Below are 15,707 nucleotides of genomic sequence, written 5' to 3'. Positions count from 1 at the left end.
TGGGGACTAAATGATCATGTTTGTGGAAAAAATAAGATTTTTTTTTTTATTTTCACGCCCGGGCATTATAAACTTCTGTGAAGCCCTTGGGGGTTCAAAGTGCTCACCACACATCTAGATAAGTTCCTTAGGGGGTCTAGTTTCCAAAATGGGGTCAACTGTGGGGAGTTTCCACTGTTTAGGTACATCAGGGGCTCTCCAAAGGCAACATGACACCCGCAGACCATTCCATCAAAGTCTGCATTCCAAAACGTCACTACTTCCCTTCCGAGCCCCGACGTGTGCACATACAGTAGTTTTCTCCCACATATGGGGTGTCAGCGTACTCAGGACAAATTGGACAACAACCTTTGGGGTCCAATTTCTCCTGTTACCCTTGGTAAAATAAAAAAATTGGTGACTAAATGATCATGTTTGTTGAAAAAATGCGATTTTTTTTTTTTTTTTTTTTTTTTTTTTTTTTTTCACGCCCGGTCGTTATTAACTTCTGTGAAGCACTGGGGGGTTCAAAGTTTTCACCACACATCTAGATAAGTTCCTTGCGGGGTCTAGTTTCCAAAATGGTGTCATTTGTGGGGGGTTTCCACTGTTTAGGTACATCAGGGGCTCTCCAAACGTGACATGGCGTAAAATCTGAATTCCAGCCAAGTTTGCATTGAAAAAGTCAAGCAACACTCCTTCCCTTCTGAGCTCTGCCATGCGCCGAAACAGTGGTTTCCCCCCCCCCACATATCAGGTATCAGCGTACTCAGGACAAACTGCACAGTAACTTTTGCAGTCCAATTTCTCCTGTTACCCTTGGTAAAATAAAAAAAAAAATTGAACCTGAAGTATTTTTTTGTGTAAAAAAAAAAAAAAAGTTAATGTTCATATTTTTAAATATTCAAAAAATTCCTGTGATGCACCTGAAGGGTTAATAAACTTCTTGAATGTGGTTTTGAGCACCTTAAGGAGTGCAGTTTTTAGAATGGTGTCACTTTTGGGTGTTTTCTATCATATAGACCCCTCAAAGTGGCTTCAAATGTGATGTGGTCCGTAAAAAAAATGGTGTTGCAAAAAATGAGAAATCGCTGGTCAACTTTTAACCCTTATAACTTCCTAACAAAAAAAATTTTGGTTCCAAAATTGTGCTGATGTAAAGTAAACATGTGGGAAATGTTAGTTACCAAGTTTTTTGTGTGCTGTATTTCTGTGATTTAAGGGCATAAAAATTCAAAGTTGGAAAATTGCGAAATTTTAAAAATTTTCGCCAAATTTCCGTTTTTTTCACAAATAAACGCAAGTTAATTGAATGAAATGTTACCACTAACATGAAGTACAATATGTCACGAGAAAACATTGTCAGAATCACCGGGATCCATAGAAGCGTTCCAGAGTTATGACCTCATAAAGGGACAGTGGTCAGAATTGTAAAAATTGGCCCAGTCATGAACGTGCAAACCACCCTTGGGGGTTAAGGGGTTAATGATCAAGCCAATTTTTACAATTCTGACCACTGTCACTTTATGAGGTTATAACTCTGGAACGCTTTAACGGATCCCGCTGATTCTGAGAATGTTTTTCGTGACATATTGTACTTCATATTAGTGGTAAAATTTCTTCGATATAACTTGCGTTTATTTATGCAAAAAACGGAAATTTGACCAAAATTTTGCAATTTTCAAACTTTGTTTTTGTACCCTTAAATCAGAGTGGCATCACACAAAATGGTCAATAAATAACACTTCCCAGTTCCCACATGTCTACTTTACATCAGAACAATTTTGGAAACATTATTTTATTTTTTGGGAAGTTATAAGGATTAACCACCTTCATGACCTGAACTTTATTCTGTTTTGCGTTTTCGTTTTTTGCTCTCCTTCTTCCCAGAACCTTAACTTTTTATTTTTTTTTTTCTGTCAATATGGCCATGTGAGGGCTTGTTTTTTGCGGGATAAGTTGTGGTTTTGAACTACACCATTGGTTTTACCATGTTGTGTACTAGAAAACGTGAAAAAAATTCTAAGTGCGGTGAAATTGTAAAAAAAAAAAAAGTGCAATCCCACACTTGTTTGTTTGGGTTTTTCTTCTAGGTTCACTAAATGCTAAAACTGACCTGACATTATGATTCTCCAGTCATTACGAGTTCATAGACAACAAACCTGTCTAGGTTCTTTTTTTTTTTTTTTATCTGGTGAAAAAAAAAATTACAAACTTTGCTAAAAAAAGAAAATTGCACCATTTTCCGATACCCGTAGCGTCTAAATTTTTTGTGATCTGGGGTTGGGTGAGGGCTTATTTTTTGCGTGCCGAGTTGACGTTTTTAGTGATACCATTTTGCTGCAGATATGTTCTTTTGATCGCCCATTATTGCATTTTAATGCAATGTTGCGGCGACAAAAAGAAAGGTAATTCTGGCATTTTTATTTTTTTTCTCACTACGCCGTTTAGCTATCAGGTTAATTCTTTGTTTGATTGGGCAATTTTGAACGCGGCGATACCTAATATGTGTATGTGAATTTTTTTTCTTCTTTTTTTTTATGGGTTGAAAGGGGGTGATTTAAACTTTTATATATATATATATATATTTTTTTTATATTTTTAAACCCTTTTTTTACGTTTGCCATGCTTCAATAGTCTCCATAGGAGGCTAGAAGCTGGCACAACTCAATCGGAACTGCTACATAGAGGCGATGAGCAGATCGCCTGTGTCACAGAATTACTGACTTGCTATGAGCGCCGACCACTGGGTGGTGCTCATAGCAATTCAGCACTGACAACCGTAGATGTTGTGAATTCACTTTCTGGCCTACCTCTAGTCACTGGTGAAGGTAGTGGAGATGGTTATATTGACAGATAGGTCGCGAGTTCTCTTTCCGGGCTCCCTCTGGTGGTTACAGGAGGTAATGGAGCTGATCTAATTAACAGGGGCCTGCCACCTGATAATGAGGCGGACGATTGGACATTGTGAGTTTCTGACTGGATTTAAGACAGCCGACTCCTTCTATCCCTGCTGGTGATTTTTTCTTGCCTCCTGAGGTCTTCGTTTCCAGCTCAGTCCTTGCACGCTCAAGCTGTGTTCTTTTGCTATTGTTCACATTTGATTTGGTTTTGTCTATTTCAGTTTTGTGTGGTCAGCCAGCTCAGGCTGGGGCTGTGCTGAATTTCCATCCTTATGTTACTGTTTGCCAATTTGTTTTTGTCCCTTATTAGATTGGCCTCTCTTTGCTCTGCTCTCAGAATATATCAGAGTGCTGATATAGTGGGCGAAGTCTAGTGACTTCAGTATTTTTTCTATCAGACGTGTTGGACATTTTTTGCAGGGTTTTTTGCATGTTTGCAGACAGTGTCTTTCCTTTCCTGTCCTGTCTAGTTAGTGTGGGCCCCATCGTTTGCTCAGCCTATTTTCCTACCTGTGTTTGTGTTTTCATCTTGTCTCACCGACAATATATGTTTGGGGGCTATCTATTCCTTTGGGGTCTGCTCTGGGGCAGTTTATATTTCCCCTTTCTTGCTTTAGGCTTATTTAGTTCTCCGGCTGTGTCTAGTATCATCGTAGGTACGCTCCACGGCTACTGCTAGTTGTGTGGATAGGATCAGGGGTCTGCAATCCGCTTAGTTACCAACCTCTCTGGTTTTCTGTGGCTTAGCTTGGTCTTGCTTTCCTCCTCGGTGACCCAATCATAACACATAGAGCCTTGGGTTGTCATGCCGATGCACCGGTCACGTTTCTTGCCCGATGGCTGGAAGCGCCATTTAAATGCCGCTGTTATAGTTTGACTGTGGCATTTAACTAGTTGGTAGCCGTGGGTGGATCGCGATTCCACAAGCGACTATTGCGGGCACGTCAGCTGTTCAAAACAGCTGACATGTCCTGGAAAAGATGTTGGCTCACTGCCGGAGCCCACATCAAAGGCAGGGATTCTGACATTGGCATACTATTTACGCTTGATGTCAGTAAGGGGTTAAAAGGTGGACAGCGATTTCTCATTTTTCTAAAAAAATTTACAAAACTATTTTTTTAGGGACCACCTTACATTTGAAGTGACTTAAGGGGGTCAATATAACAGAAAATACCCAAAAGTGACACCATTCTAAAAACTGCACCCCTCAAGGTGCGCAAAACCACTTTCAAGAAGTTTATTAACCCTTCAGATAGTTCATGAGAGCTAAGCAATGTGTAAGGAAAAAATGAACATTAACTTTTTTCACAAAAAATTTACTTTGGAAGCAAACTTTTTTATTTTCACAAGGTTATCAGGAGAAAATGGGCCACAAAATTTATTGTGCAATTACTCCTGAGTGCGTCGATACCCCATATGTTGGGGAAAGCCACTGTTTGGGCACATGGAAGGGCTCAAAAGGGAGGGAGCATCATTTGACTTTTTGAACACAAAATTGGCTGGAATCAATGGTGGCGCCATGTTGCGTTTGGAGACCCCCTGATGTACCTAAACAGTGGACCTCCCCCCAAATCTAACTCCAACCCTAACCCCAACACACCCCTAACCACAGCCCTAACTCCAACACACTCCTAACCTTAATCCCAACCTTAACTTTAGTCCCAACCCTAACCCTACTGGAAAAATGGAAATAAATAAAAAAAAAAAAAATATTTTATCATGGTTACCTAACTAAGGGGGTTTTGATTTGCTATTTTTTTTTTTTTTTTTTTTTTTTTTTGATCACTGTGATTAAACCCTATCACAGTGATCAAAATGGACCAAGAGGAGAGAGAACTTAAATAAAAAATCTGACTTTTTTTGCCGTCGCCGTTATTCCATTAATAATGGCGATCACAACACCTGGGGTCGGTAAGAACTGACCCAAATCATGTTCTCTGGGGTCTCGGCCCCGGAGAAATTCTGACTATGGGGGGGTGCTATACACTTATTTCTCAGCAGCGCTGAGGCATAAGTACCCTTAACTGTCGCCGATAAATGGCATATCGGCGGTCATTAAGGGTTTAATGGGCTTCATCTGTAAAAGCCAGATGGCCAAAATGTGAATTTTCAGTTTTAAGCCATACATGAGTTTGATGGGCTAATATAGATAGACATTACAGGTAAATCAGAAAATGACGTTATGTTCAACAAATTTTTATTATAAACCTCACTTCATGATTATCTTTAAAGGGGTTGTCCAACTTGTCCGGGCTTTTCACATAATCTCAGTACATATCTGGGCTGCAGAATTATGACAATAAGTAATTTACTTTCTGTCACTAGTTTGCACAGTTTTCTAGATATTCTGAATAGAACGTCCAGGGGGGGGGTGTTATGGCATTGAAATGAGAACTAGTCGTAACCTCCTACTCTACTCCAGACATGCCCTCTATAGCAACAACCCCACCCTCCATAGCTACAGGCCCTCCCCGTGCACATGAAGCAGCCCTCATCACACAGTAACAAATCCTCCCCCTCTAGTAGCCTCACTGCAGAGAGCAGCTGCTCTTCCCCCAGACACACGCTGAACAGTGATCTATGGAAAGTGAAACTAGTGAGGAGTGAAAATCGTCCTGTATTCTGGGCCACTCCATGATTACAATACATAACTCATTATCAGTAATTCCTTCCCTCACTGTCCAAGGCTGCTGGCAGCAGTGAGAACAGAATGTGTAATGGCCAGTGATGGGGGTCTGCAGCTTCTAATCTACATCAGTGACTGCAATCTGTTGTGTGACAAAGCCTCTGCTGTGTGAATGAGACAGCTCTGTGTCACTGATGTCTTCACACAGCAGCAGATTTGGTGCAGTGTCTGTGTGAGCACTGTGTCTCTAATGACACAAATACTGATGGGAGCAGCCTGTCCAATCAGCAGCTGTAACAGTGTGAAGTGTTGGGGGGTGTATGTATGGAGATATATATGATACTAAAGATTCTGATACTATAAATAAAGGGCTTGTTTGTGTTGTTGAGGAGCCCTTCCTTCATTCCTTCCTAGCTTTTCACTATTCCTTTCTGACCCTGGCATACCTCCAGCCTGTGTAAGGTGTGTACCTATATCCTATCACTTTATAATGTTTCTAGCAGAAATACATAACCAGTGCACGCGGACCATTCACCTCTGCCAGTGCTGGGAAAGACAAGCTGTAATTTATTTGTTTTTTCCCATCACCTCTGGGCAATTTTCTGTTTTTTCTGTTTTTCGTTTTTCCCTCTCCTTCCATGACTTTTCTATTTTTCCGTCAATACAGACATACAGACATATGTACATATAGTACTGACCCGAGGTATCATACCGACACCTCAGTGTTACCATATGGTACAGACCCGAGGTATCATACCGACACGTCGGTGTTACCATATAGTACTGACCCGAGACATCATACCGACACGTCAGTGTTACCATATAGTACGGACCCGAGGTATCATACCAACATATCAGTGTTACCATATAGTGAACATGGTGAATAAAAACCCAAAAAACAAATGTGTAATTGCACTTTGAATTTTTTCCCAATCTCCAGTACATTATATGGTAAAATAAATGACATGATTCAAAAGAACAACTCGTCCTGCAAAAAACAACAAGCAGCCTCATATGTCTGTATTGACGGAAAAATAGAAAAGTTATGGAAGGAGAGGGAAAAACGAAAAACAGAAAAAACAGAAAATTGCCCAGAGGTGATGGGAAAATAAATTACAGCTTGTCTTTCCCAGCACTGGCAGAGGTGAATGGTCCGCGTGCACTGGTTATGTATTTCTGCTAGAAACATTATAAAGTGATAGGATATAGGTACACACCTTACACAGGCTGGAGGTATGCCAGGGTCAGAAAGGAATAGTGAAAAGCTAGGAAGGAATGAAGGAAGGGCTCCTCAACAACACAAACAAGCCCTTTATTTATAGTATCAGAATCCTTAGTATCATATATATCTCTATACATACACCCCCCAACACTTCACACTGTTACAGCTGCTGATATGGACAGGCTGCACCCATCAGTATTTGTGTCATTAGAGACACAGTGCTCACACAGACACTGCACCAAATCTGCTGCTGTGTGAAGACATCAGTGACACAGAGCTGTCTCATTCACACAGCAGAGGCTTTGTCACACAACAGATTACATCAGTGACTGCCATCCCTTGTGCAGATTAGAAGCTGCAGACTCCCATCACTGGCCATTACACATTCTGTTCTCACTGCTGCCAGCAGCCTTGGACAGTGAGGGAAGGAATTACTGATAATGAGTTATGTATTGTAATCATGGAGTGGCTCAGAATACAGGACGAGTTTCACTTTCCATAGATCACTGTTCAGCGTGTGTCTGGGGGAGGAGCAGCTGCTCTCTGCAGTGAGGCTGCTAGAGGGGGAGGATTTGTTGGGCTAGTTTCACACTAGCGTTTATGAGCGCAGCGACGGCCTGCGCACGGCCGCCGCTAAGCCCCGCCCCTGCCGCGCCTCCGCCGGTAGCTCCGCCCACCGGCGCATGACTCTGCATGCGCCCTGCGTCCCCTATCTTTATCACAGGGGGCGCAGGCCGTGCGCAGTATGCGTTTGGCGGCGCCTGCGCCTTTTTGACGGTGCGCCGACGCAACCAAACTGCAGCAGGTTGCGTTTGGTGCAGGTCGGCGCACCGTCAAAAGGACGCATGCGCCGCCAAACGCATACTGCGCACGGCCTGCGCCCCCAGTGATAAAGATAGGGGGCGCAAGCAGCGTCATGCGCCGGTGGGCGGAGCTACCGGCGGAGGCGCGGTAGGGGGCGGGGCTTAGCGGCGGCCGTGCGCAGGCCGTCGCTGCGCTCATAAACGCTAGTGTGAAACTAGCCTTACTGTGTGATGACTGCTTCATGTGGACGGGGAGTGCCTGTTGCTATGGAGGGTGGGGTTGTTGCTATAGAGGACATGTTTGGAGTAGAGTAGGAGGTTACGACTAGTTCTCATTTCAATGCCATAACACCCCTCCCCCCTTGGACGTTCTGTTCAGAATATCTAGAAAACCTTGCAAACTAGTGACAGAAAGTTAATTTACTTATTGTCACCATTCTGCAGCCCAGATATGTACTGAGATTATGTGAAAAGCCCGGACAACCCCTTTAATATAGATACATAAAATAAATATTCCCTCTGGTCTGTAGAGCCATCACAACAGTGGTATTTCCAGCTCGCGTTACTGTTAGGTCACTAGTCTTCCTGCAGCAATGAAGGTTTGTGAAAGAATGGATATGGTAGAAGACCAGGGGGAGTAATCATGTTGACTATTCCCGCTGGTCTACCATCGACCATTCTTTCATAGACTTTGCTGCAGCCATCCATTATACTTCATACTCACTTTTTTGTTTTTATTTTTATTCCATGTTTTTCAAGAAAGATTTATGATTTATCCTCTGGCACTTTTTACAATTTCTATGCAATAAACCCCACCCCCGGGTCTATAGCACCTGATCTCCTCAGGTCTCAGCCCTTTGGATATAGAGATGACGTTGCGTCGACAACTCACAACCCCTGTTCTGCATTCAATCACTGAGGTCAGTGGCTCTGCCAGTGTAGACGGCGTGAGCTGCTGAGCCCGGTGATTGGCTGCAGCAGTAATGCACACTGAGACCGGAGCAGCGGTGGGGAGCTGGCATTGAATCAAGGATGGTGAAGCGCCTGCTATCCTTGTGATATTATATATTTAAATATAAACGAGTTGGCGTCCACTTTTCTTAAAGTGAAAAACGCCTTTAAAAAAAAAAAGTAAAAGGATCAAACTTAAACAATACAGTCTAAAAAGACACCAAATGTATTACTTCTGTAGGACAAACTCGGTGTCTTTAGTTTTGGTGCACGGTGTATTGCACTCCCTTGCTGATTTAGGGACAAAATAAATGAGGTGGACAGTATATGTCCAGTGTAAATTGCCAGAAATTTGATGCATTTAGCTTAGAAAATCGTCCCTGATTTTTCTTTTCTACGTCACAATTAGGCCACATTCACACATTCAGTATTTTACATCAGTATTCATAAGCCACAATCAGCAGAACAGTATAATAGAAACCCGTCACCACTTCTGTATTTATCACCCACTCCTGGTTTTGGCTCACAAATACTGAGGTAAAATACTGAAAGTGGCCTTATGCAATGGAGGGAAAGATTTGACTACGATTTGAAGCCATCAGAGCGTAGCGATCTATTCCCAGCACAGCCCAGCAGACTCCAGGGCTCTGATAATATGGTGTGTATGAACAGTGCAGATGGTCATTGCAATCTCCTGTAGTCTCACCGTCACTTTTTTGTATAGTGCACTGATTGTGTGTCCATGTTGCTGCCTGAACTTGTAGGAATTCAAATTCCCTGTTTCTTTTGTTAGTTCTTCTCACGACTAACTGAACGCTTTGTGTATGGAGTCGATGTGTTGGTGGAAACTGTGTGGAGAATATGGACAGATCTGCTGGATGTCCTAGGGATTGATGGTGAGTAGGTTATTTAAAGCTTGTCTTCCTCTTAAAAGGATTGCTGACGCTTTAGATAAGGTTGCTTAGTGAGGAAAGATCTTCGTAATGGTACACGTGATCTAGCATTAACAGAAGAAAGCAAATGTACAGAGGAAGTAAAAACCTACAATGAACAAATCACTTCTAAAAGTTAAAGGGGTTGTCCACTACTAAGACAATCCCTTCTTAAACTAAATGTTCGGCCCCGATAAAATAATAAAGGCTATACTTTCCTGTGCCTGCACCATTCAAGCAGTGTCTGCACTCGCTCTCCCCAGGGCTGTGATGCGGCCCTGTGACACTGGTGCTCGCGTCACTGTCTGCCTTCAGACAAAGTGAACATGAAACAGAAGCCAGGGATCAGCCGCAGCCCGGACTTCCTCATGTTCATTGTGACCGAAGGAGGAGACAGTGACGCCAGTGCTGATTGGGTGCCGGGCATCACGTGTCATTCCACCGCATCACAGCCCCGGGACCGCTGGAATGGAGCTGGCACTGGAGGGGGAGTATAGGCTTTATTATTTTATCAGGGGTGACCTAGTAGTGGACTATCCCTGTAAAGGGGTTATCTGAGACTTTTATTTCTTTTTGTGCGGCTAAGAACTGACAGTCACGTAGTTGCGAACTACCTGCTGCTTGTTCTGGCTCAGGGCGGTCACTGACTGCTCCTGCTTGCGATTCTGCTTCTTCACATCACTAGAGCAGCTCTTCCTCATCGGGGCTGCTCTGTTGACGGGGCCTGACTGCTGTCATGCTGATTGGTAGCCTGCTACGCACAGTTATGCAGCGTGGAACCGGCTGTTGATCAGTATGACATCAGCAGTCATGCCACATCAACAGAGTGGAAAAGAAGCAGCTGCTTTGCCAACGTGATCTTACCAGAAGCTGCAGGAGCAGTCCTTGACCGTTCTGAGTTGGCAGAGATTGGCTCCGGGCACAGCAGGCAGGTGATTAGCAACTACCTGCCTGTTAGTTCTTAGGCCCATAAGGAAAAAATAAAATAGTCCTGGATAACCCCTTCAACAAAGTAGGTTATCCAGTTGTTTAGAAATGATGGCCTATCCTTAGGATAGAATCTGTAAAATCTCCAGGACTACTCGCTGTGTGGGCATTTGTAGAGGTGTTCCACTATTTCCACAATATAAGTTTGCAGTTGTAGACTCCTATTTCCAAGTCAGAAAAAGTCCTTATGAGTCCCGAATGCTTCATATTTGTTCTTCGTTTCTTGTTTACGTATCTGGTGCCGTGGATATTTTTATTTCTTTCTTTAGACTGGCCATCAAAATTAGAGCGCCATTACCCAACATTGATCTAACGAAATCCAAATCCCCTTTTTATTATAGCTTTATAATAATATGACAGTCACAAACCAGGTACAGTTTCCATTCAAGGGAAACTTTCAGCAAGTTTTTGTGATGTCATCTGAGGACTGCATGAGGAAGGGGTTAAAGCACATATTTCAACTGTCATATGTTGGGCTGTTGTTAAAGGGTATCTGTCACCCCTTTTTTGAGATATCGTATAATGATATCATTCAATTGTGTGTCACATAAGGATTCTCTTAGTACTTTTGCTTCCCCCTGACCCCGCACCTTTCATGCATAAATACCTTTTTTATGTCGGTTCAGATGTATGTAAACTGCCGCGGTCCGGTCCGCTGGGCGGGGCTTATTCAACTGCTCTTCCCCCCCCTCCCCTGTCTTGCTCTACGTATTTTTTTCTTGTGAAGAGAAAGACAGGGAGGGGAGGAGCAGTTGAATAAGCCCCGCCCATCGGACTGTGGTTTGGACCGTGAAGAAGGCGGATTAGGCCGCCGAAACGCGTAGTCCCATTTGCGTTTATTTCTGCCATGCACTCTGGTTCCTGATCCTTGTGGGTCGTCTTTTTAACCTTGTTGAAGAAATAAAGAAAAGCATCATTTTACTCCAACCCTGGTTTGCTGAGTTCTTGCTGGATTTCCTTTTTGTTCTCCTATATGATATCATTATATGATATTGAATGATATCATTATATATCTCAAAAAAGGGGTGACCAATTCCCTTTAACTTAGTATGAAAGTTTTATCACCTGTTGTTTATCATTGCCAGAGCTACAGCAGTGAGTGCATACTAGTCCAACTCCACACCCTCCTGTGATGAGCAGCTCACTGTATATAGACAATTTATATAGCGGGCCTGATGGTGGTGGGGGGATTAACTTCCTCAGCTTTGCTGCGTCTAAAAAACTGTCAGAACTGCTGCACCCAGGAAACTGTGATACACCATTGGATTTGGGGTCACTTTGCTTACATCATGCTGCTCTCAGAAGATGTAGCAAAAAACTGCTGACAGATTCCCTTTAAAAGTGTGCAGAGCTGTAACAAGAGAATCATAGAATCATAGAATCGTAGAGTTGGAAGGGACCTCCTGGGCCATCTGGTCCAACCCCCTGCTCAAAGCAGGATTCGCTAAATCATCCCAGTTAGATGTCTGTCCAGCCTCTGTTTGAAGACTTCCATTGAAGGAGAACTCACCACTTCTCGTGGCAGCCTGTTCCACTCATTGATCACTCTAACTGTCAAAAAGTTTTTTCTAATATCTAATCTGTGTCTCCTCCCATTCAGCTTCATCCCATTGCTTCTAGTCTTTCCTTGTGCAAATGAGAATAAAGTTGATCCTTCTACAATGTGACAGCCCTTTAGATATTTGTAGACAGCTATTAAGTCTCCTCTCAGTCTTCTCTTTTGCAAACTAAACATTCCCAAATCCTGCAACCTTTCCTCATAAGACAGGGTTTGCAGACCGGTCACCATTCTGGTCGCTCTTTTCTGAACTTGCTCCAGTTTGTTGATGTCTTTTTTAAAATGTGGTGCCCAAAATTGGACACAATATTCCAGATGAGGTCTGACCAAAGAGGAGTAGAGGGAAATAATTACTTCACGTGATCTAGACTGTATGCTTCTGTTAATACATCCTAGAATTGCATTTGCCTTTTTTGCTGCTGCATCACACTGTTGACTCATATTCAGTCTGTGATCTATTAGTATACCCAAGTCTTTTTCACATGTGCTGTCACTTAGCCCTATTCCTCCCATTCTATATATGCTTTTTTCATTTTTATTGCCCAGATGTAGTACTTTGCATTTCTCCCTGTTAAAAACCATTCTGTTAGTTGCTGCCCACTTCTCCAGTTTATTTAAATCTTTTTGAATCCTCTCTCTCTCTTCTCTAGTATTAGCTATCCCTCCTAGCTTTGTGTCATCAGCAAATTTAATCAGTTTACCCTCAATTCCTTCATCTAAATCGTTGATAAAGATGTTGAACAATACAGGGCCCAGGACAGAGCCCTGTGGTACCCCACTTGAGACATTCTTCCAACTGGATGTGCAGCCATTTACGACCACTCTTTGGGTCCGATCACTAAGCCAGTTATGAATCCACCTAACAGTTGCCTTGTCCATTCCATACTTAGTCATTTTTTCAATAAGGATTGTATGAGAGACTTTGTCAAATGCTTTGCTGAAGTCAAGATATACTATATCTACAGCATTTCCTTGATCCACCCAATCAGTAATACCATCATAGAAGGAAATTAAATTAGTCTGACATGACTTATTAGTTACAAACCCATGCTGACTCTGTTTAATCACTTCATTCTTATCCAGGTATTGACATACATGTTGTTTAATAATTTGTTCAAAGATCTTTCCTGGTATAGAAGTCAGACTCACCGGCCTATAGTTGCCTGGGTCCACCTTCTTCCCCTTTTTGAAGATAGGAACAACATTTGCTCTTCTCCAGTCTTCTGGCACTTCTCCTGTTCTCCAAGAATTTTCAAAGATTATGGAGAGGGGTTCAAAAATTTCTTCTGCTATCTCCTTCAGTACTCTGGGGTGTAATTCATCTGGACCTGGAGACTTGAATACATTTAGGTTAGCTAAGTGTTTCCTCACTATCTTTCTGTTTATAGATATCCTGGATTCTTCTATTCCCTTAATAGGACAGTGAATAACAGTTGATGTTACATTTCCTTTCTGAGAGAAAACAGATGCAAAATAGGAATTTAAAAGTTCAGCCTTCTCAACATCCTGTCTTACCATTTCATCATTTTCATCCTGTAAAAATCCTATAGCATCTTTGACTTTTCTTTTACTTTTGACATATCCCCAAAATCCTTTATTATTGCTTTTGACATCTCTTGCAAGCCTCAATTCATTTTCAGCTTTAGCTAATCTGATTTGTGCCTTGCAGGTTCTGCAGACAGCATTATATTCTTCTTTAGATATGCCTCCTTCTTTCCATTTTATAAACATTTTTTGCTTCCTTTTTAGCATGTGCTTAAGCTCTGTGTTCATCCATCCTGGTTTCCTTAAATGCTTCCTATTCTTCCCTCTTTTCGGAATTGTTAACAACTGTGCTTTGAGAATTTCATTTTTCAAGATTTCCCATCCTTCCTGGACATTTTTGTCTTTAAGGATATCCAGCCATTGGATCCCTCCAATTCTCTTTCTGAATCCCTTAAAATCTGCCTTTCTGAAATCTAACCTTGACGTCTGAGTCTTCACAGGTCTTCCGCCTCTAGTTATCCAAAATTCTAAAATAGCATGGTCGCTACCTCCTAGGGTCCCAGCCACTTTTACCTCCTCAACCATTTCCTCCCTGTTTATAAGGATTAGATCCAAGGTAGCAGTTCCCCTTGTTTTCTCCTTTACCTTTTGGAAGATAAAGTTGTCAGCAAGAGAGGATAAGAATTTCCTTGACCTGTTAGTTTTGCCTGAGAGAGATTCCCAACAAATGTCTGGATAGTTGAAATCTCCCATGACAACTATGTCATATTTTTTGGAGAACTTGGCCATTTGATGCATAAAGAGTTCATCCATATCTTCAACTTGCACAGGCGGCCTGTAGTAAATGCCTACAATGGTGTCCTTTCCATTGTTCTGTCCTTGTATTCTTACCCAAACAGTTTCCACAGAACTCCCAGTCTCTGAAGCTTCAATCTCTGTGCAGATATACGCATTTCTAACATACAATGCGACACCCCCTCCTCGTTTATCAAGTCTGTTTCTTGCAAATAAGTTGTATCCTTCTAGTCTTGTATTCCAATCATGTGTATTGTCCCACCAAGTTTCAGTGATTCCAATGACATCATATTTCTTTTCCTGTGTTAGTAGTTCCAATTCTCCTTGTTTGTTGCCCATGCTTTGTGCATTAGTATAGAAACATTTTAGTTTGTGATTGGTTTCTCTTTCTCCAATATTTTTTTTTAATTAGATTCTTTCGTCTTTGTTCTTCCTTTCCACTTCTAATAGCAGAGTTCTCAGTAGCATTTGTCAGGTGTATGGCTTTTTCTGGTCTTTTGCTTCCCTTCCCATGTTGTTCTAGTTTAAAGCTCTCCTTACAAGTGTAGCAAGGTGACTTCCAAATACCTGCTTTCCAGTCTTCGTAAGGTGCACCCCATCTCTAGCAAGTAGTCCATCGTATAAGTAGTTCACTCCGTGATCCAGAAATCCAAATCGTTGCTGACGGCACCATCGACGTAGCCAGTTGTTCACCTGCAGAATCTTATTCCACCTCCTTGTTCCATGGCCATCCACTGGGAGAATGGAAGAGAAGACCACCTGCGCTCCCAGTTCTTTCACTTTCTTGCCTAAGTCTTCAAAGTCTCTGCAGATGGTTTCCAGGTCGTTTCTTGCGGTGTCATTTGTCCCCACATGTAGTAGCAGGAATGGGTAGTCATCTGTAGGTCTGAAGAGTCCTGATATCCTGTCAGACACATCTTTAATTTTTGCACCTGGAAGACAGCACATTTCTCTTGAAGTTATATCCGGTCTGCAGATAGCGGCCTCTGTTCCTCTCAACAGGGAATCCCCCATGACCACCACTCTCCGTTTCTTCTTCACAACATTTTTCTTTCTCCATCCAGGAGGACTCTGAAGGCGTACAAGGTTGCTGTTTGTTGGCAAAGTCTTATCCTGATGTATTTCTTCATCGTTTTCCTGCGTGAGAGCCTGGTACTGGTTTCTGAGCAGTATGGGTGCTGACTGCCTCCTGATCCTCCTGCTTCTCTGGGTCACATGTCTCCAATCCTCTGTTTCTTCAGGTGCACTTCGAATTTCTTCTCTTTCTGTAACATGAAGAGATAATTCTGCTCTGTCCAAGAACTCTTCACCTTCCTTAATGATCTTCAACGTAGCTAACCTCTCTTCGAGATTTTGCAACTTTTCCTCCAACAGGGTCACAAGCTTGCATTTGTGGCATGTGAAGTTTGGCTTTTCCACTGGTAAATCTGTGAACATGTAGCAAGAAATGCAGCTCACCAAATGGC

The 15,707-nt window shown here is 42.4% G+C and overlaps 1 protein-coding gene across 1 annotated transcript in view; it reads left to right on the top strand.

Moving 5' to 3' along the window:
* BRI3BP (BRI3 binding protein) overlaps nt 1-15,707 on the top strand; it is a 31,398-nt gene that overhangs the window by 6,787 nt on the left and 8,904 nt on the right. Inside the window, exon 2 of the mRNA XM_073557088.1 lies at nt 9,278-9,380. Within this exon, the coding sequence (XP_073413189.1) occupies nt 9,278-9,380 (103 nt within the window). The remainder of the gene's footprint in view (nt 1-9,277; nt 9,381-15,707) is intronic.

Source organism: Dendrobates tinctorius, unplaced genomic scaffold, assembly GCF_039654945.1.
Source record: "Dendrobates tinctorius isolate UK_male_01 unplaced genomic scaffold, ASM3965494v1 ptg000243l, whole genome shotgun sequence".
Lineage (NCBI taxonomy): Eukaryota > Metazoa > Chordata > Amphibia > Anura > Dendrobatidae > Dendrobates > Dendrobates tinctorius.
The sequence above is the reverse complement of the archived record's forward strand: the minus strand, read 5'-3'. Positions and strand labels throughout refer to the sequence as shown.